Below are 25521 nucleotides of genomic sequence, written 5' to 3' on the forward strand. Positions count from 1 at the left end.
CCCCACTCGCACTCTCTCTCTCTTTCTCTCCCTGTCTCTCAAAAATAAATAAATGTTAAAAAAAAAAAAAAAAAAAAAGAGGAGTCTGATCGGGGAAGCAGGGGTCAGAGTCAGACAGCCACGAGCGAAAGGTGTCAGCCCATAAGTCACCCCAAAGAGAATGGAGCATCGGGGAGAAAGTCCTCCCCTCCCCGCTCTGCCCACAACCCCAAAAGAGGCTGGCGCGGGAAGTGCTTTGTCGGGACACGTGCACAACGCAGGGCAGACAGCTCTAGGGACACACAGGGACCAAAACCAGAGTCAGAAGCTTCCGCTGTGGTCTGCAAACCCGGATCGTGAAGCAATGCGGCAACACAGGGGTTCCCCAAAGCCCAGCCATTCCCATAACGCATGCAGCACCCGAGACGATCCCTTTGGTGGCTGCAAGACCTGTCAGGTGTTTTGAGAGGCTCATTTTCAAATGGGCCTTAAGGCCTCAAGGTCTGTCAGGAAAAGTCAGGTACGAGGACACGAAGCCTACAGTTCCTTCTTCCCCAAGGGTCACTACCCGACGCCAGCCGGGATCAGCGGGCCATGCCCCCTCTCCGTCCCCAGTTTCTGCCTCCACGGGCTGCACCCAGCTCGCCAGGCTTCTGGCCCGACCTCAGAGAGAAAATACCAGCGAAGAGGCCGTTTATCTGGCCCGATTCCAAAATCAGGAGGCTGCTCGGGAGAGAGGGGCGGAGGCTCTCTCGTGGGCAGGTCATAATCTGGGAAGTGGGGGCAGAACACACAGATGTCTGAGGTTTGCCATTTCTCGAAAACGGGGACTAGGTTCCGGATTCCCACCTCCCCCCATTGCGACCCAACACCTCACAGCCCCCGGGTCTGGCCCAGCCAGGACTCTGGGGAGCCACCCAGTCAGACGGCCCTACTCAGAGGCCACCGGTGGGGTGTCCCCGGGCAGCAGGCCAGAGAACAGAACCGCCCAGGCGTCTGTGCTCAGCAGCATCATTCTTACAGAGCTGGGCTCAGAGTCCGGGGCCAAGAACCAGAACAGAAAACCGGCCTACGCAGGGGGGGCAGGTTGTGGGAAGACAAACACACTCAGCCACGTGGTGCAGCCCAGCCCATCCGAGTACATGTCAGAGACCAGGAGCTGATGTATAAAAACGAGGCAATTTCCCATGAACACCTCAAAGTTTCAGGCGTGACCCAAAAAATCAAGAAGGCCGTATACTAAAGTCGTCTCTGACAGTATGAAGGGAATTGGGGCCGCCTTCTCCGCCATTCTCTGACGTGGTGGCTTTCAACCCTGGCTGCCCGTGGGAATCATCTGGGACCTTAAAAAGCACCTGATGCCCAGAAATCCCCAGACCCAGTCAACAGAGCTCTGGGAGACGGCCGTCTTACAAGCTTGCCAGGCGATTCTAACGGGCAGCTGAAAAAGGCTCTGATGTCTCCACCTGCTCTCTCAGCACCGTTACCTGCCTGGCCCAACAGTTTGTTCAGGCAAGGTTCAGAAAAAAAGAAAGGCTGGAGTCGTATTAACACAGAGCTGGCAAAAAAAAAAAATTTTTTTAAAAAAGGGGGGGGCACCTGGGGGGCTCAGTCAGTTGAGCGTCCAACTTCGGCTCAGGTCACGATCTCACAGTTCGTGGATTCGAGCCCTGCCTCGGGCTCTGTGCCAACAGCTCGGAGCCTGAAGCCTGCTTCGGATTCTATGTCTCCCTCTCTCTCTGCCCTTCCCCTGCTCATGCTCTGTCTCTGTCTCTCAAAAATAAATAAATGTAAAAAAAATAAAAATTAAAAAAAAAAACACAGAGCTGGCACGCAGACCCCCACCAGCGGCCCCTGCGTTAACTACAGTCCATTCCACGGCAGCTACGCCGGAGGTGATGAGCCCCATCCCGTAGGCCTGTGTCACCTCTGCCCATCCCAGAGAAAGCAAAGGGACAAAGGACTGCGCTGAGGTCTGGGAGTGTGCTAAGAAGCACGCAGCCAGGCTTCCCCTGCCCAAGGTCTAGGGACAGTCCTGAAGACATTCCAATTCCAGACTGTCCTGCTGTGTAAAAGGATCTTGTGGCTGTAAAACCCTTGATCCAGACCACACCCACAGAAAAAACCCCAGGGTCCGTCACTTAGTGAAGGAAGATCTTTATATCCACAAGCCTCCCAGACTCCAATGCACAGGAGTTGATATGAACACAGGGGAGGAAGGGGACAGACCGCTTGCCTGCACCATTTCCACAACGTGACGGGACAAGCTGGGGAAAGAGACCCGAAGCCCCGATGGCGCCCGTGGTCTGTCTGGCCCCAGGATCAGTGCATTAGTGGCTTATCTGCGATTTGGGGCATTGCCCACTGGGTTTGTGCATTTCTCTAAGAGCAGAGAGACTAAAAAAGAAGAAAAAGGTGGGTGTGAGGACGTCATTGTCCCTGGCCCGTGTCGTGCTTCTGAAGAGAGGGGAGTGAGGGCTGCCTGTCTTGCCCAGGGCGGACAGCACGACAGAAACCAGAACCCGAGGACGAGAGGGACAGGCGGGCGGAGGCTCGCAGGAATGAGGCAAGGAAATGGGATTTTGATTGCACAGATAAAGTGTGACGGTACTGGAGAACAGTGACAAGTGACATGTGAATCACCAAGATGAGAGCTTCCCAGGAGGCGACGTGTCTGAACAAGCCATGTGGCTCCGCTTGAGAAACGAGAAAACCGAGGAAGAGTGTGATCGCCATGCAGGGAGCTCGGCAAACTCCTTCCATCCCAGGCCCCCCACCTCCACCCCGCCCTGCACAGAGCTGGAGTCGCACAGTATGAGGCCAAGGGGTACCCCTCCCTGCACCGGCAGGGGCTTGGAGCCCTCACGTTCACTAGTAACAGCCCCGGAAGTTAGAATAATTTCCATCTGAGCCTATTCTCCAAGTACAGGGCCACTGTGCTGTCCCCAAGCATCCAGGCAGGGTATCAGCGTAGGTAATAACCTGAAGCCCTGCTCCATAAAGCACGGTCCACGGGGTTTGTCAGAAATGCAGCATCCGGGCCCCGCCCCAGAACTCCTGCATCAGAATCTGTGCCCTCACAAATGCCCCCAGCCCCCCATGAATCGTGAGTGTGTTAATGTCTGAGAAGCACTCAGGCCACCTCATCCCCTGTACGAGAGGTCCCCGGGGCCCCCCTCGTACCCACCAAGCACATAACAGCTACACGCACAGTAGAGGAATTTAATGGTGGTTTCAGTGGCTTTCCCCCCCCGCCCCCCCATCAAATTCAAGGCTGTAGCTCCTTCCTCAGTCCCTAACTCACGGATCAACCAAGGCAAGCACAGATTAAAATGTCCCTAGAGCCACAGAACCTGCTAGAGTGGCTCTGTCTGCAGGGTGTATTTGCTCACCACACTCATCCAAACTTACTAGGCACATTCTGTATGCCAGGCACTCAGAATGAGCAGATGAGTGGCCCAGAAGCCAGAAGAGTCTGCTTCCCGTGAGACAGAGAGAGAAAGAGAGAGACAGCAGACAGGCGGTCACGGTGCAGGGGCCTGTGTGTGGAACGCTAAGGAGAAACACCCAAAGGTCATCGCCATGACGTGCTTTCTCTTTAGCACACTCTTCTCTTTGCTGTTTTGGTTGGCTTCCTCCCGTCTTGCTTTCTACCAGGTTGATTGCATTTTACTTTTTTTTTTTTTTTAATGTTTCTTTAGTTTTGAAAGACAGAGCGACAGAGCACGAGCAGGGGAGGGGCAGAGAGAGAGGGAGACACAGAATCGGAAGCAGGCTCCAGGCTCAGCTGCCAGTACAGAGCCCGACGCGGGGCTTGAACTCATGGGTCGTGAGATCACGACCTGAGCAGAAGTTGGACGCGCAAATGATTGAGCCACCCAGGCGCCCCTGAATGCATTTTCTTTATTCTCCCTCCCGCCCCTGAACGCTTGGCAATTCTGGTCTATTTATATACTACTTAGGTGACTTAGGCAGTTATACAGACATTTTTAACATGTACTCTCAACTCCCAAGCACAAAGATAATCGATAGCTCTTTTCTCCTTCTGAATAATACAAAAACCCTGGGACGCAGTCACTTTGATCTCCCCCCTTCTACCTTTCGGGTGTTGGGAGCATGAATCACTAAGGTCCTATTTTCCCCACAAGTCTTGGCACTGACCGGTCATTTGCTACCTCTCATCACTGATCGCTGATCATTCTCCAGAAAAACTAAAAATTCCAAATTGACTCAAGAGGAAACAGAAAACCTAGATAGATCTATAACCTTCAAAGGAATCGATTCAGTGGCCTAAACTCTACCTTAAAAAGCTACAACACATCTCTGTGGTTCTGCGACAAGTTTTCTCAAACCTTGAAAGAAAAGACATTAATCTTATATAAATCTCTTCCAGAAACGGAGAGAAAAAACACTCAGTTCCTCTTACACTACCTTGTACTGACCTTCAAAGAAAACAATGAAAGACTTAAAAGCCTACCTCCTAACCTCACAGGGCATAACTGTAAAAATCCTAAACAAACATTATTTAATCTCAGGAAGAGAGGGATATTAAAACATCAAAAAAACTCATTAGTTAAACACACCACATTAAAAGACTATACAAGAAAAATATAATTTAGATGCAGAAAAAGCATCTGACCATTAAAACTCCTCACAAACTAGGACCACAAAGGAAATTTTCTGATAAATTGTAACTATCAAAAAATTACAATAGGGGTACCGGGGTGACTCAGTCAGTTAAGCCTCCGACTTCAGCTCAGGTCATGATCTCACAGCTTGTGGGTTCGAGCCCCGCGTCGGGCTCTGTGCTGACAGCTCAGAGCTTGGAGCCTGCTTCTGATTCTGTGTCTCCCTCTCACTCTGTTCCTCTCCCACTTGCATTCTGTCTGTCTGTCTCCCTCTCTCTCTGTCTCTCTCAAAAACAAAGAATTTTTAAAATTTTTTTAATTTTTAAAAAATAAAACTTTCAGAGGAGTTTTAGACTACTTTAGGACCTCAGCGTAAGAAAAGTTTTCTCTAAGACCTAAAAAGCACAATTCACGGAAGTAACAGTTTTGCCATTTCTCATAAAGTCACACATCACTCGCCATATAAGCAGGCACCTTCGCGCCTAAGTATTCACGCAAGAGAGAGGAAAGCACGTCCGAGAGGCTCGAACACAAACGTTCACAGCGGAATTAATCATTACAGCTCAATGCTGGGAACAACCCAAATGCCCATCAATTGACAAATGAAGCAAATTATGGTATATCCAGCGAATGGAATTCTACTAGGAAATCCCAAGGCGTGAACCACTGATACAAAAATATGGGTAAATCTCAGCTATTACCCTGTGCAAAAGAAGCCAGATTCCAGGGTGACCCGAGGAGATGAGGGAGGACAGGAGAGAAACGGCCTGCACATGGACAAGAGAGAACATTCTGGAAAGATGCCCTGTGCTTTGGCAGTCACATGACTGTTTACATTTGTCAAGTCACTGACCTGTACAGGTAACATGGGTAAATTCTTCTTGACCGCAAATTACCGCTCAGTAAAGCTGATTTAAAACTACGTGTGGTAGACGGGTTTGTTAGAATCTCCGTAATTTTCTGTGGACAAATTTCATGCAAAATTGACTGAATCTGAGGAAACTTTGGTTATTGACTACACATACCAGTGAGCAGGTTTCAGGGGGAGAATAAGGGCTACAAACCCAGTAACGCTCATTCGTATTTCCTCCCTGTCATCAGAGAAGTCCTATCAGAAACCACAGGGTCCGGGGGCACCCGGGGGGCTCCGTCAGTTAAGCGTCCGACTCTTGACTTGGGCTTAGGTGGTGATCTCACGATTGTCAGCTCTGTGTTGACAGTACGGAGCCTATTTGGGATTCTCTCTCTCCCTCTCCCTCTCTCTCTCAAAAATAAACACTAAAAAACCAAAAGGAACAAGAAACCATGGGGTCCAGTGAGGTCACCACCCATCTGGACAGTGCCCCGCTTCGTGTAGGGAGTTCTCTCCCCGCCCCCCGACACACCGGGCGCTTTTTCTGCAAGACTGGGAATCCCAGGACCAGCTCGTCCGCTCCAAATCCGAAGGGGTCTTTCACGGGACACAGGTGCATGTGGCCCATGCTCACCGCCAGACTCTGGGCCGACCCCCTGAGAGATGGGTGGGCTTCGTCCGTCACACCCGACCACCTGACACCGTGCCCGCCACCCCTTCCTGCAGGGCCTCCAACAAGCGAGCACCTCGGTGTCTGTCGGGTGTTCAGGCTCCCCCAGCCCCCTGCCCACTCTGCGAGCCGCAGCATCTCTCCCATGGCTTCCCCTTTGCTTTTCATGTCAGCCACAATCCGTTTCTGGCGTCTGCGACCCAAGAACACCCAAGTGGCGCAAGGCGGACGGGGCGCGCGGCCCGGAGTTCTGCATTCCGGACAACCGTCCCTGGGTGTGCCGGCCTCCTAGCCGACTTCACAGGATGTCCCAGCGCCGATCCCCGGGGCCCCCTGGGCTGTTGAGACACAGAAGAGACAGAACGAAAGCAAACGCGGAGCGATGTGCGAAGCGCTCTGACACGCTTCCGTCTCGTCCTCCTGCAGCCCGGTAAGGTAGGGACTGCCCCAATTTCCCTAGGAGGACACGGAGGAGGAAGAAAAACATTTTCCCAAGGCTACGGAGCTCATGAATGACGACAGAAACCTGAGCCACATCTGTCCAACTTTAAAGCCTCGCCCTTGTCACCTCGTCACAGGGCCGCACCTCAAGAAAGCATTCGGTCGAGTACAACCCGGTCACTGGGGCTTCAGACGAGGCATCGGAGGTGTGGCTAGATGGTGACTGAACCCACAGAGCAGCGAGGGGTGTCCGCTGCACCCGGGGGACCAGGGCGCCCACCAGGAGGGAGCGACAGCGGATGGGGGACACGGGGGGCGGGGGGGAGGAGGAAGGGGCGCACTGCAGCCCGAGGGAGAGCAGAGTGCCCGGGGGAGCGGTGTGGGAGACGTCCACATCCCAGAGGAGTGGCAGTGAATTCTTTCTGCTTGGAGATGAATCGGTGTTCACGTCCCCATGGCAACGGAGCATGCTCACCGTTGTCCCTACCTGCAACTGAGTGAATCACACTTTTGGCATCGCACTAGCCCGGTCCAAAGTCATTAGCTAATCAGCCTGGAATGTGTGCACTCTGGCACTGACACTATCTGGGAGGGAGGCAGGGTCTCCGTGGGTCCCTGCAAGGCTGGGAGAGCAGCGATCCTGTCTCCTCCGCCTTGGCACAAAATTTACGCTACCCGGAACGGCCCCTGCTACGAAACCATCGTGAGGAACCTGGGCTCGTCCCGGGCTCTGGACACGGGCGGAGGGGATGGCGACCGAGTCTGAGCAAAAGCGGAGGGCAGGGAATTAAACGTGACAGGAAAAGGGATGCACGTGGGTTGCAGAGGCTGTTGGAACCCACACAAATCGCTGGCAGGTTAAGTGTTCTGACTTCACACCAAAGCTGGTGAATACATCCTCAAGGGTGGAGTGTAGATGAAAACAATCCTGAGAGATCCTGCTGTGCGGACCGGGCATCACCCCCAGCTGGACTCAGGCTCCGTCACACAGAACCGTAGAGAGGGCAAAAAGGAGACTTCCGGGACACTGCGTGGCCACTCGTTCCTGGGAATAACACATCAGGGCTAGCCACGTCACCGTCAGAGGACAAAGGTTGACAGAGCACGGATGCCAGAGAGACCCCAGCGAGAGGAAGATCCACGAGACTACACTGGACCACCAGACGTGGCTTCCAAGCTCCCGGATGAGTTCCACAGAGGACCTCCGCGGGGCACCAGCAGGTACCGGCTAAGGGCCCATAAATCCCAGCGGTTACGCAAAACATTACCTTTTTTCTCCTCTAAGCAAATGGGAAACCTGTGTTCCCACTGAGTTCCCACTTAGTTTCTTGAAAGTTGATCCCAAGGCTCGGGTGTGCCTGGGGAAAACCCAAAAGGGAAAACCCATCAGAGAAGGAGAGTCCAGGGGATGGAGATATGCCACCTGCCCAGGGTTCCGAGCGAGCTCAGCCTGGCGTCCCCAAGAGGGCTGTGCACGCAAACTACCCCAATCTCTGCTAAGCAGGAAGCCCTCTCCCGGGGGATGGGGGCAGTGACCGGGTGCCAGACCAGGATGCGTTCGGAGGGGCACCCATCGCCACCGCCGCCTCGGTGTAGGCTGGAACGTGGCCCGTGTCTGTCCCAGCCGGGACACGAACTTGTAAGCCCCTGGGACGCAGAGGGCCAAGTGTCCACACTGGGTGTCTACACTACCCACAGGTCCCAGCGGACACACCTTGCAAACATACCAAAGAAAATCAATAAGGCTTCTCTGACTCATGTGGAGTGAATGAATGAATGAATGAATGGATGGATGGATGGAGAGGGCTTTCTGAACAGCTTCCTCAGACATTTGGGAAGCCTTCACCATTATAAAGAAAACAGACTCCACACGCCTCAAGGGCTCAGGCTGGCCATGAGGGGGTCTCTGCGGGGAGATGTCACCCTGCGGCCCTCTGGCTGCAGAGAAATGGAATCCGAGCTAGATTCCAGGGCCCTTCTGGTGCTCAAACCCACAGGATCTTGAGGATCCTCCATAAAGAAAGCTACTGGAAACTAAAAATGGCATCAGCCTGCGGGGGAGGGAGGGGGGGCGTGGGTTCAGGAAGAGGAGGGAGGGTGAAACCCTGAAGCCCCCCAGCAGCAGAGCTGGGAAGGTACGATCTCATCGGGGATGGTTCCGGTACACAAAAGGGGGTAAAACACTTGTGGTGTTTCAGAAAAGATGCGGGAAGGGGAGAGGAGGGGAGAGGGAGGAGAGGGGAAAGCAGGGAGGGAGAGAATAAACTAGGGAGCCAGTGTGGTCATAGACAGTGCCCGGAGCACTGGGGGACAGTTGCCCGAGGGAGGGAAGGGGAGAATGAGGACCCCAGGCAGCCCGGCTGCTGGCAAACATCTCTCCTGGTTCGAACCTTGCGGGACTCTGAGCGGCGATGAGGGGTTCAGGAAGGGGCGGCCCAAGCACCTCCCCTCTGCACAAAGTGCCTTGGCCCCTGGCTGCGTCACCAGCACCTGTTCCACAAGGTCAGCGTGCGGTCCGTGTGGACTCGCAGGCCGGGGTCTCCGCCCGAGAAGTAAATCATCCCTAATGACGCAGGGCAAGCTGCCGTCCGACCCGTGCAGTGGCTGCTTCCCGCGTTGGGAGGGAGGGGGGCACCGAACCCAGAGGAGGAAAGTCAAGTCTAGCCGGCCCCACACTGGAGCAGGGAAAAAGGGTGGCAGGACGGAGGGAGCACAAAATGAGGCTTCCCTCTCACCATCAGGACTGCAGAAAGAGAATCTGCGTCCCCACGCTCCCTCTTTCTGGACCAGACACCTAGAGCGGCAAATGAAGGGAACACAGGGCAGAGAAAGTAAGGGGAAGGGGAGTGGGGAGGTCCCGGCTTCCAGTTATGAAACGAGTAAGTCCCGGGGATGAAAGCAACTGCATGGGGAATGTAGTCAGTGGTGTTCTAACAGCACTGACAGATCGCTCTGCTGTTCGCCGTAACTCGTGGAACATCGTGTGCCAACCGTACTGCAATAAAAGGAAAAATATTTTTTAAAGAAAGATAAATCTTTAAAAAAAAAAAAGAAAGAAAGAAACTATGATGAAGTTTGGGAGAAGTCAGGGACACCGGTGATGCAATCTTCCGGCACACGAGGTGGGCCCCAGATCTGGCACGAGCTTTGCAGCCAGTGCAAGGAGGGCAATGCGTTTGGCTGAACGGTCCTTGGTCCTTAAAAGAAGCCAGCGGGCTCAGGGAAAGTACGACCGTTTCTGCCTGAACGCCAAAAGAAAGCGCTCCCGTGGGTTTGTGGGAAGAGAACAGCTTAAAAAAAAAAAAAAAAAAAAAAGTCTTTAAAGACCGTGGGTTTCATAGGACTGTTAATTTTAACCCTTGGTTGTCAACTAAATCCTTAAGAAGCAATCCCGAGAGGGGCGCCTGGGTGGCTCAGTCGGTTGAGCATCCGACTTCAGCTCAGGTCATGATGTCACCATCTGTGAGTTCCAGCCCCGCATCAGGCTCTGTGCGGACAGCTCGGAGCCTGGAGCCTGCTTCGGATTCTCTCTCTCTCTCTCTCTCTCTCTGCCCCTCCCCTGCTTGCACTCTGTCTCTCTCGCTCAAAAATAAACAAACATTAAAAATTTTAAAAAAAAAATCACGTCCTGCTTCAAATCTCCACAGTGGATCCCCATCTTCCGCAGAGTAAAAAGCCCGTGTCCACAGCGGCCTGAATGATCTCCCCGTCTCTCCCTCCCTCTATTCCAGACACGATGGAGGGGTCAAGCGTATGTCCACCTCTCCGCCCATGTGCGTGCATTTTTCCTCCCCCTGCAACACTCTTTCCTTGCGTCTTCATTTTACTCGGGTCTGTTTAAATATCAGGGACCACAGAGACTTCCTGTCAACACCATCTAAAACATCACCTCCCACTGCCCTCTGCTCTGCGACAGGAAAACAGTACCTCACGAGCTCGAAAGCACATCATCTAGTTATTTTATCGTCTGCTTTCCCCAAGAGAACCTAAGCGGTGAAAGCAGAGGCTTTTGTTAGAAACACCGGGCACCTCCAACCTAACGTGTAACAGGTGCTCAATAAAAAGGTGGTGAAAGAAAGAACGAATATTCGTTTGTTCAAGGTTCAACGTTATTTGACCAGGGAGTCACTTTTATCCCAAGGGGCATTGTGACACGCAGGTGTTGGCAGGCTGACTTGGGCAAATGCTCACTGTAGGGGCGCCCGGGGGGCTCCGTCGGTTAAGCATCCGACTTTGGCTCAGGTCATGATCTTGTGGTTCATGAGTTCGAGCCCCCGCGTGGGGCTCTGTGCTGACAGCCAGGAGCCTGGAGCCTCCTTCGGATTCTGTGCCTGCCCCCCACTCTCTCTGGATCACTCCCCAGTCCCTCCACGGGCCCCACTCATGGGATCAACCACACTCTTCCTCAGAGACACAGGCCACTAACATCTCAAATGCAACATGTGCAAAACCAAATTCCATTCCCAAACCACTCCCACCCATCTATATAAATATATACGTATATTATGTACGTATGTATTCCCAGCCCCCAGAAGCCCAACCCCAAATCAGCCCTCTTCAATGTTTCCATTTCATATCCAACTCCCCATACTCAATCACCTCCAACGTGGCCTTTAGAGACCATGAGTTTCGTACGGCTTATTTTAACCCTCGGTGGGAACCAAGTCCTTGAGAAACAATCCCTTTGGTGCCCACACCCAGCTGGGTTCCCACCACCCAGGTGTCAGTGACCAGCTGGGGAGCAGAGGAAGTAAAAATAAAGAAAGCATCATATCTGGGAGGAGGGTAAGGAAGGGACTTCCCAGGTCCCATCTATTCAACCGCTAAGATCTCTCCAAACTTTCTCCCCCCACGTCGTCCCTCTTCCGTTTGCCAGGACAGCATCCACCTACTCAAAACCACCTCTGGCACGCAAAACAAAAGCCACAAATCCTTCCTGGCTCCTTCACGTTCTCGGGAACCAGTGGTGAACGCGTGTTGATCCTGCCTGCCCATCCCCCAGTCTCCTTGTTAGGGTGCTGGCACCCCATTGCTTTCCCAAGGGGAGCCACACCTCTCCATTCTCAGGGGAGTCTTTTCTTTTCTTTTTCTTTTTTTTTAGCTTATTTACTTATTTTGAGAGAGACAGAGAGAGAGTGAGTGGGGGAGGAGCAAAGAGAGAGGGAGACAGAGACTCCCAAGGAGATTCCACGATTCCACACTGTCAGCGCAGAGCCCGATGCGGGGCTCGAACTCATGAAACCGTGAGATCATGACCTGAAACAAAACTAAGAGTGAACACTTAACCGACTGAGCCCCCCAGGCACCCCTGCCGGAGTCCTCAACATGAGGTCGGCCTAAGGGGTGGGAACAGCAACGCAGGTGCAGTGAGAAACCACATATCCTGACACCTTCGGAGCTAATGGAGAGTGACAGGGGAGTCCCAACGTTCCCTGCTTTGCTTCAGCAGCGCTGAGCTGGTTTTTAACCCCGGCCATAGAACGGGTCCTATCAGAAGAAACAACTTCCTTCCCTCATCGTCTTACCTCTCTGCCCATCCCTCGGCCGGGCCAGACCAAACATCTTCTAAATCAAAACAAAACAAACAGTACGGAAGCAAGTTCCCCGATGTGATTCCCGAGCATCCCTTTGGAACCTCTGTTCCAAAGAGAGAGAGTGAGGAAGAGGCAGAGAGAGAGAGAGAGAGAGAAAGGGAGAGAGAGAATCTCAAGGAGACTCTGAACTGTCAGCTCAGAGCCCAATGTGGGGCTCGAACTCACAGACTGAGAGCACGACCTGAGCCAAGACGAAGAGTCAGACACTCAAGTGACTCAAGGCAACCCAGGTGCCCCGTCCTGCTCGTCCCCCTATTCTGAGCCTCTGTGATGCCCTGCACACATTTCCTGCAGATGCCTGCTTACGGCTGGCCTCCCCCACTGGCCCTCGAGCCAAAGCGGCCACAACTGTCCCCTCTGCATCGTGCCCACGAGGTGCTCCATAAATACTTTCTTCCCGGAACCAGAGGGAGAGGGCAGAGCACAGGTGCTCAGACACCCCAGGCTCTGCCGGGTCCCGATCCCCCACAGGCTGTGCTCCCTGGGATACCCAGAACCTGCCGGGCGTGTAAGTCAGGTGGAACTGGTTCAAGGCTGTCCAGGGCACACGTGCAAACGCCAGGCCGTGGGCTCCGCGAGCTCCGTGGTCCAGGCTGCTCTGCTTTCCAAGTTTTTGCAAACCCATGACCTGCAAACGCCAGGCCGTGGGCTCCGCGAGCTCCGTGGTCCAGGCTGCTCTGCTTTCCAAGTTTTTGCAAACCCATGACCTGCAAACGCCAGGCCGTGGGCTCCGCGAGCTCCGTGGTCCAGGCTGCTCTGCTTTCCAAGTTTTTGCAAACCCATGACCTGCAAACGCCAGGCCGTGGGCTCCGCGAGCTCCGTGGTCCAGGCTGCTCTGCTTTCCAAGTTCTTGCAAACCCATACCTCAGCACTGTAAAAACGCACTCGGGCTCCGTGCCTTGGGTCGGATCTGCAGGCGGACACAGCAGGCCCGCGCTTAGCAACGCCAGCCCTCACTCGGGGCAGGGAGGAAGGCGGATACAAACGTGCACTGGACCCACTTCCTGCCACCAGCGAGACCCTGGGGCGTCCCCGTCTCCCGTCAGGACGCTCCCATTCACCTCACGCCGCCCCCCTCTCCTCCCTGGGGGGCTCCACTGGGTGACTGGACGAAAGAGCTGCTAGCAGACGTGAACTGGAGGAGAGGGACGCACAGGGACCCCCCACCCGCACCCCCACCCCCACCCCAGGGCTAGGCTGGCCAGGGAGGCAGACACTAAAACCACAACTCCCTACCCACCCCCCCGCAGGTAGGACAGCCCTCCCTGCAAAGAATGGACCCAAGAGGAGGGCAGGGCCATCAGGTGACCCAGGCACCAAGCAGAAAGGAAGTCTTCTAAGGTGGGCCAGGACTTCTCACCCCAGGGTCCGAGGGGGGAAGAGAACACGGTGGCATTCGAGGAGGCACCGGGGTCACACAGACTCGTCCCCCTCCCCCGCCAGCCACCGTGCCAGCAACTCACCGCCTCCTGAATATAAATGACCAAAAAAGCTGAGGGCCCGAGCTGTGGCCACGGGCGTGAAGGCGAGCGCTGGGTCCGGGACGTGCACCTGTCCGCACAGTGCTCCCACGACCTCCTCCGCACGTCTCCTGGCGCTTGCGAAACAAGTCTCCGAAGCTTGTCCAGCACCTCGGTGAGTCATGGGAAACCCAGCGGGAGCCGGGGACGCGCCGTCCAGCCCTCCCTCTGCCGCACCTCTGTTTTCAAACAGCACCCGCCCGACCAGCCGGCCACAGAGTCAGGATGCGCTCATCCCCACGAAGGAACTCGTTCCGCGTGGCCCTGCGAGGTCTCTGCCATCGACGCTGGCTTCTCTGCCGAGCAGGCAGAGACTCTGTACGTCCGTCTGGCCTGAAAAGTTTAAACACGGTCACGGGGTCAAGTGATCCGAGAGGCATGTTCCAAGGCCCTGGGGTGGGTGTGGCAGATCGCTTCCTATGCCTGGCACGGAGGAAGAGACGCTTCCGGACCTGCTCCTCCGTCGTATTCCCCCCACCCCCCACCGCCGGGATTCTTGCGGAAGCGGCCAAGTGGGATGGCCACGCACAAGCTGAATCCTCTAACACTCCGCCTGCCCGGTGAGATGGGAGAGAGTGATCCCACCCGGGCGGAGCCCCGTACAAAAGTGGAAACGTGCCCGTGCACACAACACTGCATCGGGAAGAGAGCTGTACCTCCGTGACTCCCGCAAGACTGGCCACCCTGGGCGCACCAGCTAAGCGTGCCAGGGCACACAGGGCCCTCTGCCCGGCCCTCCTCCCCAGCGCTGGACTCTCGTAAACCTAACGTACCCCAAACCCCAGAGCACGATCAGCTCACTTCCTCCCCAGACTCACTGGAGACCGCCTGCCTCCACTTCCCCCCGAGAAGCATACGACAGGGACAGAGAAGGGCCAGGAGTTTTCTCTTCTCTCCTGCTGGGCACGAGGAATGCTCTCGGCTCATGAGGCCAGCTCCTGAACGCCTACACGGGAGACCAAGAAGGCAAAGAGAGAGGAGAAAGCGGGAGGCGGAGATCCATTTATTTGCCTCCTCGCTGGGGAGTCCTAAAGCCTCAGGAGGAGGAACCAGAAACTGCTGGTGGAAAAAAGACTTGTAGGAGGAATTACTCAGGTTTGACAGACAGTTGAATCGCGGTGATTTATGGGGCTCCTCGCAGCCTCGGCGTTTTCCGAGGGTTAATTTCATTGTCTGCCAACCCAGCCCGCCACCCTGCCTCCTATTAGCACGCGTGATCAAAATCTTGCCACCAGCCTACACAAAAGGATGGTGTCCCCGTGCCTGCTTTGACGTCCTCGCCAGCGCGATCCCTCGGTAGGTACTCTCTCCGCTTGGATGTGGACCCGAATGCTCTCACACGCAGGTAAAACCGGGAACACCCCTCCCCATCGGTTTCTTTGCAGCCCTCGCTGCCTCTGGTCTCCCCAAAGCCTTGGCCTTCAGGCCTCGAGGCTTTTCCACCGACTTCCACGACACGGACCATCTGGATTCCCCGTCTGCCCCAGAGCTGGGGCGGTTTTCTCAAATCCCACCCAGGCCGACGTCAAGGATCCCCTCACTTCCACATCCTGCCAGTGACCATTTTGGGATGGGGCTGTGGCAGCCACCCAACCAGGCCACCCCGGGCTCCATTTGAAAGCTACCCACTCATTGATTTCTTTCTTTTTCTTACTTTTAAAATTAATTTATTATTTTTTTTTTAAGGATCACCAAGAGTGTAGAATCCTTCTGAAGAGGTTGCTAAGGCAGAAAATGAAGCAGCAGACAGGAAAGTAAAGAGACGGAACCTTCTGGCGATGCGGCCTTGGCCCCTTCCGTGTGTTACAGAGCGTCGCCTAACCAATTAGTCCAAAACTGAATGGCTTCAAACAACAAACATTTAGCACCTCGGTTTCTGCAGATCAGAGACCTGGGTCCAGTTTGCCCACACCCTGAGCCTCAAGCGGGGTTTCTCACGCGGCCACGATCAAGGTGCCCGTGAAGACCGTGATCATCTCAAGGCTCAATTGGAAGAGGATCCACTTCCAAATCTGATCGCACAGCTGTTGGAAGACCTCAGGCCCTTTGCTGGCTGTGGAGGCATTAGTTCCTCGCCACGTGAAGCGATGCTTTGGGCCCTGGCTTCTATCGTGATTCTTGTCATCGCTCTGGGCAACTGGATGGGACGATTCATCCTCATGACATTTTGGGCTCTCAGCCTTGCAACCAGCCTCGCTCATGACCGGGCTGCAGGACTCAAGGGGCCCCTCTGTTGGAGAATCTTCTCTGAAACTGTCTGAAGGGCTAGGACCAGTAAGGACTGGCAGAACCATCTGAGCAACTCCCTCCTCAGGCCCGAATGGGTCCCCCAACCCACGAATCCTGTAAGGTAGACCAGATGCCCCAAGGAGCCATCCCAGGACCCTATGAAGATTCCAGAAGGGGAGCCTGATGGGCACACTGCTCCTGCTGGCTGACATGGCATGTCTTTCAAAGGACTATGTAAAATCAGACAGCCACAACAGCCTCGGCATGCTGACTTGGGGTGACTCAAGTTGTTTATACAGACAGGAGCCCGCACCTCCTAGGGGCCTCCCTGCCTCCACCCCACCTGGGCCACTTACTCCCATGATCATCCCCTTGACCTGGTATTTTAGATCCGTGTTTCTCAAGCCTGGATAAACATGAGAATCACCAGGGGAGCTTTTGAAAAACAGGGAACCCTGGGAATCCACCCTACATCCCTTAATTCAGAATCCCAATCAAAATCGAAATACTCAGGCCCTGTTCTTTTTTTAAAAGATCTCCCAGATAGGTCTGACATTGAGGAGAACCTTTTATTTATTTATTTATTTTTTATATCTACAGTGAAGTGTCTTTTTATTTTTTATTTGTTGTTTTTTTTAATTTACATCCAAGTTAGTTAACATATAGTATAATAATGACTTCAGGATTAGAATTTTAATGATTCGTCACTTAACATATAACACCCAGTGCTCATCCCCACAAGCGCCCTCCTTAATGCCCCTTACCCATTTAGCCCATCCCCCCCCCCCGCACCCAACACCCCTCCATTAATCCTCAGTTTGTTCTCTGTATTTAAGAGTCCCTTATGGTCTGTCTCCCTCTCTGTTTTTATGTTATTTTCTCTTACGTTCATCTGCTGTGTACGTTAAATTCCATATATGAGTGAAATCATATGATATTTGTCTTTCTCTGACTTATTTCGCTTAGCGTGATACATTCTAGTTCCATCCACGTCGTTGCAGATGACAAGATTTCATTCTTTCTGATCGCTGAGTAGTATTCCATTATATGTACAAACACCATGTATTCTTTATCCATCATCGGTTGATGGACATGTAGGCTGAAAAGAACCTGCCTTTCAATGGATGGCCGCAAATCTCGAATAGGGACTCAATTCCTGCTCAATTCTGCCTGAAGTGTAAGTTCAATGGGCAAATAACTTAGGCATCTCTGGGACACATCAGTGAACCACATGTCTTCTTAAGCTTCTCATTGCACAAGCGCTGTGGAGTCTCATTCACTCAAAGTGGGACCCAAGGACAGCGTCGTCAACATGCCCTAGGAGCATCATCAGAAACCAGAATCTGGGGCGCCTGGGTGGCTCGGTCGGTTGAGCCTCCAACTTCAGCTCAGGTCATGATCTCACTGTTTGTGAGTTCGAGCCCTGCGTCAGGCTCTGTCCCGACAGCTTGGAGCCTGGAGCCTGCTTCAGATTCTGTGTGTGTGTGTGTGTGTGTGTGTGTGTGTGTGTGTGTGTGTATCTCTCTCTCTGCCCCTCCCCTTGCGCTCTGTCTCTCTCTCTCTCTCTCAAAAATAAAATAAACATTAAAAAAATTTTTTTTAATTAAAAAAAAAAAACCCAGACTCTGCATCGTAACAAATCCCTGGGTGATCCATTTGCATGTTCAAGTTTGAGAAGCACAATCCGAGCCATGTGGCCACGTGCAGTCCTCTTGTAGTTACCCCTGTGGACTGTTTTCCACCACTGGGACAACTACCTATTGTCTCAGATAACGGTCTTGCCTCTCGCTTCACTTAGAAAGACAGGAGCAGTTGGACAGTAAGTGCTCATCAGCCCTTGGCCCAAACTCCATCAGGGCTCATATGTGCAGCCGTCCCTCCCCCCCACCCCGCCATTATGGCGACTAAAAGGCCCTCCTCCTATCAAAGGCAAACTACCTGCCTTCTAGCTATCAGCACATAACACATAGCTTTAAAACGAAAGACAAAAATATCCCTTGATCCCCACTCCTCCGGGTCCCGCCCATTCCTTTGCTTCTGGTCACAGCAAATATTTTCCCCAAAAGAGGTACCTGTGGTCATGACCTCTACTTTCTTAGCCCCAATGTTCTGCTACTCCCTCCACTGAGCCGGCTCTCCCAAGGTCACCCATGACCTCCATGCTGTTGACCTTGGATTCTTCTCGAGTCCTTGGCCAATCAGTAGCATTCAACGTTTCTTCCTTCTGGAAACCAAGAGAATGACTTCTCTTGGCTGCCATGGGCACCTCACATTTCTCAAGTGGTCTTTCTGGATCTTCCTCGGATGCTCCAGCTCAAACGGGATAGGAGTCTCCTGCCCCTCCCCCTCTTCTCCATAAACGCACTCTCTTCAGTGGCCTGACCCTGTCCCCTGGCTTTATACACCCTCGATTTCCTTTCTCTAGCTCTGGCCTTTCCCCATGACCACCTGGCTACCTGCCATCTCTACACGGATGCTCAAGAGACATCTCTAACCAACCCCCTAAAAGAGCCTATATTCGTCGCTTCCAAAAACAAAGCAAACCAAAAGGACACGTGCTCTCCATACCTCGTTTTAGCAAATGGCGCCATGATCCCTCCTGCTGCTTGAGCCCCAAATCTAGGATTAGCAAATTCTCCCACCTTCTCCATCCCCTCCCCGTCCACTCCTGCCAGACCCACTTCCAACGGAATCCATCCGTGTTTCTCTGGCTCCACTGTGGCCATCCTGTTCAAGGCACCAGCAGCTTTCCCCGTATCCTCACGAGGACCTAACTGGCCTCCTGTTCCACCCTTACCCCCCTACAATTCACTCTCAACGTGGCAGCCAGAGTGAACTTCTAAAACATCAATCACATCATGTGAACTTTCAAGTAAGCCCATCCGAAGGCTTTGCGCCATGTTAGAAAAAAAGAAACCCAGACTAGGTAGCCTAATGCACGAAGCAATGAAGTCCGGCCTCTCTCTATCTCCTCTTACTTCACACGATTCTCTCCAGACACACGGACCGTTAGCCCCTGTGCTGTTCAACAGAAAGGGCACCAGCTTCCTGTGGCACTGAAAGTTAAATTTAAGTCAGCCAAAATGAAAATAAAACGTACAATTCTGTTCCTAAGTCTTACTAACCGTGTTTCAAGTGATCGGCTATCCCGTGCGGCTGGTGGCCAATTGGTCAGCCCAGATACGGAATTCCCATCTCTGTGGAAAGTTCTACAGACTATGCTGCTCTAGCTCCTCCTTGGATGGGGCGAGTCTGGCCCTTCCTCGTGGCCTTGGCACTCTCTGTCACTCCTGCCCAAAGAGCCCTTCTCCCAGCTCTTCCCATGGCTGGTCTACATGTCAGCTTCAACACCACCTCCTCAGGGGAGCCTGGGTGGCTCAGTCGGTTAAGCTGCCAACTTCAGTTCAAGTCATGATCTCACGGCTCATGAGTTCGAGCCCTGCATCGGGCTCTGTGCTGACAGCTCAGAGCCTGGAGCCTGCTTCAGATTCTGTGTCTCCCTCTCTCTCTCTCTCTCTGCTCCTCCCCAGCTCGTGCTCTCTCTCTCGAAAATAAAATAAACATTAAAAAAAAAAAATTTTTTTTTAAAGTCACCTCCTCAGAGAAGCTCTCCCGGAACATTCCACCTAAAGAAGTCACCAGTTAGTCATGTGCAATCACGTGATTGTGGCTATGTCTCTTGATTATTTATGTCTGCCCGCTAACTCCACCAGGCCACCTCACCCCAAAGCATACTCACGACACCAGCGTCCCTGTGGGTCCTGCTTGCCACGGCACTGCAGCCCCTTGCCCCGTGCCCATACATACAGTGCCCGACACACTCTGCTCACTTACTACAAATGCATTATGGGGGCGCCTGGGTGGCTCGGTCAGTGAAGCATCTGACCCTTGACTTCCGCTCAGGTCATGACCTCACAGTTCACGGGATCGAGCCCTGCGTCCGACTCTGCACTGACAGTGTGGAGCCTGCTTGGGATTCTCGGTCTCCCTCTTTCTCTCTGCCCCTCCTTTGCTTTCTCTCTCCCAAAATGGGTCACCTTCACCCCTCTTGTCAAATCAGTTCCCCGCCCCTGCCCCGTCTGGCCCCATAAATGGCCTCCGTGTCCCCAAGCAGGGCCTGCTGGTTCCTACCTCAGTGCTGCCGGGAAGGCCTTTCTCTCTGCTCCTAGCACTCTCTCTCTCTTGCTTCTCGAAGCCACACCTCGTCTCACCTCCCAGGTGTGACACAGGTGGCATTTCCTCTGCCAGCCAGGAGGCCCCTCCTCTGGTCTTCTCCCACACTTCCTGTCTGTAGGCTGGCTCTGGCTGCTTACAGAAAACAGGAAGTTCCACCTCCCACAGGCCCGCACACAGATGATCCCGGAGAGGACTCCCCAGAGCGACGGTTTTCGGGCGTTGCTGAGGACCGGAGTCACCCGGAAAGTTCACAAAGAACACAAAGGGCCAGGCTCATTGAAGTGGGTCAGGATCTGGGCCTCTGTCCCTTTCCCACATTTCCTAGGACATTCGAGGACCCACCCAATTCGAGATCCACTGCTTCTGGGACATCAGTCCCGCAAAGATGGTTTGCTCAAGCTCTGCCCTTTCCCACCAATTCAGAGCATCCGGGGAAGTGACCGACTCAGCAAATGCCCTTCTGTCACCCAAACTTCCTCTTTCAAGTACTGAAAGTCCCCCCCTGGGGCGCCAGGGTGGCTCAGTCGGTGAAGCGTCTGACCAGCTCAGGTCATGATCTCGCAGTTCATGGGTTTGAGCCCCGCGTCAGGCTCGGAGCCTGGAGCCTGCTTCGGATTCTTTGTCTCCCTCTCTCTCTCTGCCCCTCCCTCACTCATGCTCTCTCAAAAATGAGTGTTTAAAAAAGTTTAATTAAAAAAAAAAAAAAAGAAAGAAAGAAAGCCACCCCTCACGACAGGCCAAAAACGGCCTCCCAAACACAGGCAGACCCCGAATCTGGGAACCTTCAGGTGTTAACCTTATATGACAAAAGGGACTTGGTGGGCGTGAGGAGGTTAAGGATCCTGAGATGGGGAGGTCACACTGGATTGTCCGGGTGGGGCCTAAATATAATCACAAGGGTCCTTGTAAGAGGGACACAGAGCAAAGAGGGAAGACATTATGTGAGGTCAGAGTTGGGGAGATAAGGCATTATGATATGTAGCCATGAGCCAAGGAAGAAGTTTCTAGAACACGGAAAAGGATAGAAACAGACTCTACTCCCTCCGCACCCCAGAGCCTCCAGAAGGAACCAGCCCTTTGACGCCTTAATTTTTGCTGCAGAAGACTCATTTCAGGGGGGAGCCTGGGTGGCTCAGTTGGACATAAACATCCAACTCTTGCCTTCGGCTCAGGTCATGATCTTGCGGTTCAGGAGGTCAACCCTCATCCGGCTGTGCACTGATGACACAGAGCCTGCTTGGGACTCTCTCCCTCTCTCTCTGTCCCTACCCCACTCACATTCTCTCTCTCTCAAAATAAATAATAAGCCTGAAAAAAACAAAAACAAAAAACAAAAAAAAACCAGACTCATTCCAGGCTTTGGGCCTTCACAACCAGGGGAGAATAAATGTGTGGTTTTAAGATACTAAGTTTATGTCAATTCATCACAGAAGCGACAGGAGACAAATACACCTCGTCTTCATTAACACGACAAGGAAGTTCTAAGTGTCCAAGGACCATGGTTTTCTGAACTCCTGGATCTGGGTTTAACTCATGTGCTGAGACCCAGCACGAGATGCCCCATCCGGACAGGACTGGCCTGCTCGGCTCACCTCTGTGCCCACAACGCTGAGCTCAGGGCCTGCCGTGTCCAGCCGAGGATATCAAATTCCCAAGGAGGGGCACCTGGGTGGCTCAGTCGGTTAAGCGTCCGACTCTCGGTTTCGGCTCAGGTCACGAACTTGTGGTTTGTGAGTTCAGGCCCCGCATCCGACTCTGTGCTGACAGTGTGGAGCCCGCTTGGGATTCTCCTTCTCTCCCTCTCTCTCTGCCCCTCCCCCACTCACTCTCTCTGTCTCTCTCAAAACAAATAAATAAATAAACCTAAGAAAGAAAAAAAATTTTTTTTCAAAATTCCTCGAGGAAGGCCAATATTCCAAGTTTGAATTTGGGACCCTCCCTAATCCCAGCTATTTTGACTTGATTCAACACATAGCAAATACACTCTGCTTCGCAGATTTTTACTCTCATCCTGAGAAGTGGACACACAAAATCCAATATGTGACCGCTGTGCACACAGAACTGTTTAGATTTTTTTTTAATGTTTATTTATTTTTGAGAGAGACAGAGACAGAGCGCAAGCAGGGGAGGGGCAGAGAGAGAGGGAGACACAGAATCTTTTTTTTTTTTAATTTTTTGTAATGTGTATTTTTGAAGAGAGAGGGAGACACAGAATCTTTTTTTTTTTTTTTAATTTTTTGTAATGTGTATTTTGGAAAGAGAGAGAGAGACAGAGCATGAGCATGAGCAGGGGAAGGGCAGAGAGAGGGAGACACAGAATCCGAAGCAGGCTCCGGGCTCCGAGCTGTCAGCACAGAGCCCGATGCGGGGCTCGAACCCACGAACCATGAGTTTGTGACCTGAGCTGAAATCAGACGCTCAACCAACTGAGCCACCCAGGTGCCCCCCGCCCCCTACAGAACTATTTAAATATAACTAATTAAAAGTAAAACCGAGGGGCATTTCTGCCCAGCCAGGCCCACCTGTCCATTGAAAGGATGCCATCTTTGGAGAATAGAAAGCAGAAGCAGCAGGTTGAGGAAACTGCTTCGTGCAGGGGTGAGGTGGAGAAAGGTAGAGATTAGAGAGGGAGAAGCAGGGGGAGACCAGGAGAGCAGCTTGGAAAAGGAGCAGAAAATTCAGATGGCAAACGGAGGCCCCTCATCCGGAGACCCGAGAGCCTGTAAAACAAGCTGTCAGCCTGCAGAGGCCCTGGGCCACTGCTCAGAAGGGTCCTCTGCCTGTGGCCCTCGGGAGCCTGGAGAGCCCCCATCCACTCACATGCCCCCCGCCTCCCGCCCAGAGCAATAGTGGGACATATGGGGCCAGACAGGGAGAGGCAATCGACTAAAAGGACACTCTTGCTACCGACTAAACTCCATGATATACGGCTGTGGGTTTGCAAAACAGCAGCGGCCGGGTCAGGAGCAGCGAGCACCTGCGTGAGGGAAAATAAAGACGCGCACGTCTTTGCAAATGCCCGAGGTTTCTGGAACTGCCCGCAGGAAACCGATAACTTGTTTGCCTCTGGGGAGGGGAACTGACAGGCAGAGGCGGAGGTCCGGTGTGGCGAGGAGGCCACGTGTTTTTCTTTAGACTCTTCAGTACCTTTCGAACAGCAGGCCTGATCTATCCGTCACCTATTCAGTAAGCACAGAATTAACAAATAAAGAGACACTTCTGGTACATATACTCCACAAAAACACCCTTCTGCTTTGAGGCTGCGATCTCAGCGCAAACGGCACCTGCCAGGTGCATGGGGTGCATGCTACCAGCCTCACACCAGCTATGGCTCCCGGGGGCTGCCAGGGACACTTCTTTCTCCGTGCTGTGGGCATCGCTTCCCCCGTGGTCCAGGACCTCCAAGGAGGAGCTCCCACGCTCCCAGCCCTCAGCAAACCTGGGCTGTATTCCAGCCACGGAAATGACCGGAGATGAGCTCCCCGGGACTAAGTCCGGGCTCCGGGGTCCCATGTCCAACCAACGTGTTGCCACACCGTAGTGGCCCCGATAGGGCAGGGTGCCCACAGCCACTGCCCAGGGATCCCCTGCCAGCCTCTCAATCTAGGGAAGACAATAAAAGCAAGTGCCACGGCTGTGGTCTGATAATCACTATGGACACCAGAAACCAGCCTGTATCGGGTCTGTGTCCAATTAGCCACCCCCACAACAATGCCATAGCAACCAAGGTAATATTATTGTTCTAAAAAGAAGAAGAAGGAGGAGGAGGAGGAGGAGGAGGAGGGGAAGAAGAAGAAGAAGAAGAAGAAGAAGAAGAAGAAGAAGAAAAGAAGAAGAAGTAAAGAAGAAGAAGAAAGCACACACACACACACACACACACACACGGTTGTGCGATGGCTTTTAAAACCACAAAGATAACGTTTTTTTCCACACCCTGCCACGTGCACCTCCCTCTCACTTCCCAAAGATGTGGCTTCCTCCGCAGGAAGTCACCAGGCTCAGGGACAATTACCTCTCAACACCACTCCAAGATGTGAGCCCTCCACAGGAAAGCCAGGCACAAGAACGTGTCCCAAGCAAGCCTGGAGAACAGGCTGTGTGGTTTCCTCTGCCTCCCTCTTGGAGGCAGGGAGGCTGGAGGCAGGACAGTCCGGGGCAGGCGGGGTGAAGCTCCAAGCTTCCTGCCCCCCACCCCCGGTCCCTCCTCCGTCTGGCTGGCTGCCTGCCCTCTTGGGGCCAGACCCAAGCTGGGCACTGGGACCTTGGTGGTTGCAGCCATGAGCCACGCACTAATCCTCAGACCTAAATGTGGAAAGCATTAGCCCAAATGAAAAGACATAAATCAGGAACGGGAGCTATGGCACAGAGGAAAACAGCCCTTCTCGGGGAGCGAGAGCCCGCACCGTTGCACAAGAGCCGAGTGAGTCACCAGCCGGCAGGGGGAGGACCGGGGAGGGAGGGGGGCCCCCAGTGGGACGGGGCGGGTGTCCAGGGAGGTGGGGGGGGGTGCAAAAACACAGCTGGAGGTTTCTAACTAACCACACTTCATCAGCAATCTGGGGGCAGGGGGGGCGCAATGCATCACCTCCCTCCCCGGCTCAGGAAGTGTTTCAAAATGTGTCCTCCCCAGGGAAGACAGCGGGAAGGAGTCTCCCTAACAGCCAACTGGTCACCCCCTACAGCCTGCAGCTGCTTCCTGGGGAAGCGACCCTCAGCCCAGAGCGTGCACCTCCCTTGTCCTTCTCTGTTCCTCCCTGCCATGCACCATACTCTTTGGGGGCCCCCGAGCCCAAAGCGCCCACAATTCTTGCCCCACCCGCTCACCCATCCTTACTACTCTTCTCTCTGCTTCTTGTCCTTCTTCCGAACACACCAACCTCCACACAAGTTGCTGTTGATGAGACAAACCCCTCAGTCTCTCCCATCCCTCGTCCCCGGGAGGAACCTCTTACCCTCCTGTGAGACCTCACCTCACCCACCAACTACGCAAGTTCTGAGTGTCAGCTGTGAGCAAGGCACTGGTGTCCTGGGGTGACACTGGTGACAGGAGCCCCCAAAGAGGTCACTCAGTTGGGGCATAGTAGCACCAGGACGCCTGAGCCCAGAAGGCTCTGGAAATTAGCAGGGCCGGACCCCTTCGGCCGGAGCAGGACCACCCCCCTAAGGATCTTCATCTTGCTCTGGTGAAATAAGAGGTGAGGGTTGGGGACAAACAGGTCCTCAGACAACAATCCCCTGTAAGAAACACACAGAAAAAAAAGTCCTGAGGTGCCTGGCTACAGTACGGTCTACACCAGAGAGCATGGCCAATAGCTGGGCCATTTGCAGTCGCTGGGCACTCAGTAAGAACAACCAACAGAAAGCCCTGAGAGGGGAGAGGCCTCATGAGGAGGTGACCCAGGAATGGTCTTATTAGGGGACAACTGGCAAA

General features: G+C 53.5%; 1 protein-coding gene across 6 annotated transcripts in view; it reads right to left on the reverse strand.

Moving 5' to 3' along the window:
- The window catches only part of GAS7 (growth arrest specific 7), a 214286-nt gene that overhangs the window by 126354 nt on the left and 62411 nt on the right, over window positions 1-25521 (reverse strand). The window contains exon 1 of one of the 6 annotated variants that reach the window (XM_042966366.1): window positions 20046-20631. The exons of 4 other annotated variants lie outside the window; for them this stretch is intronic. In XM_042966366.1, the coding sequence (XP_042822300.1) occupies window positions 20046-20150 (105 nt within the window). In that variant the 5' untranslated portion in view covers window positions 20151-20631. Of the gene's footprint in view, window positions 1-13628; window positions 13787-20045; window positions 20632-25521 lie in introns of those variants that run through there. One more of the 6 variants, XM_007085955.3, reaches the window with a different exon arrangement.

The sequence above is a fragment of the Panthera tigris genome, chromosome E1, assembly GCF_018350195.1.
Source record: "Panthera tigris isolate Pti1 chromosome E1, P.tigris_Pti1_mat1.1, whole genome shotgun sequence".
NCBI lineage: Eukaryota > Metazoa > Chordata > Mammalia > Carnivora > Felidae > Panthera > Panthera tigris.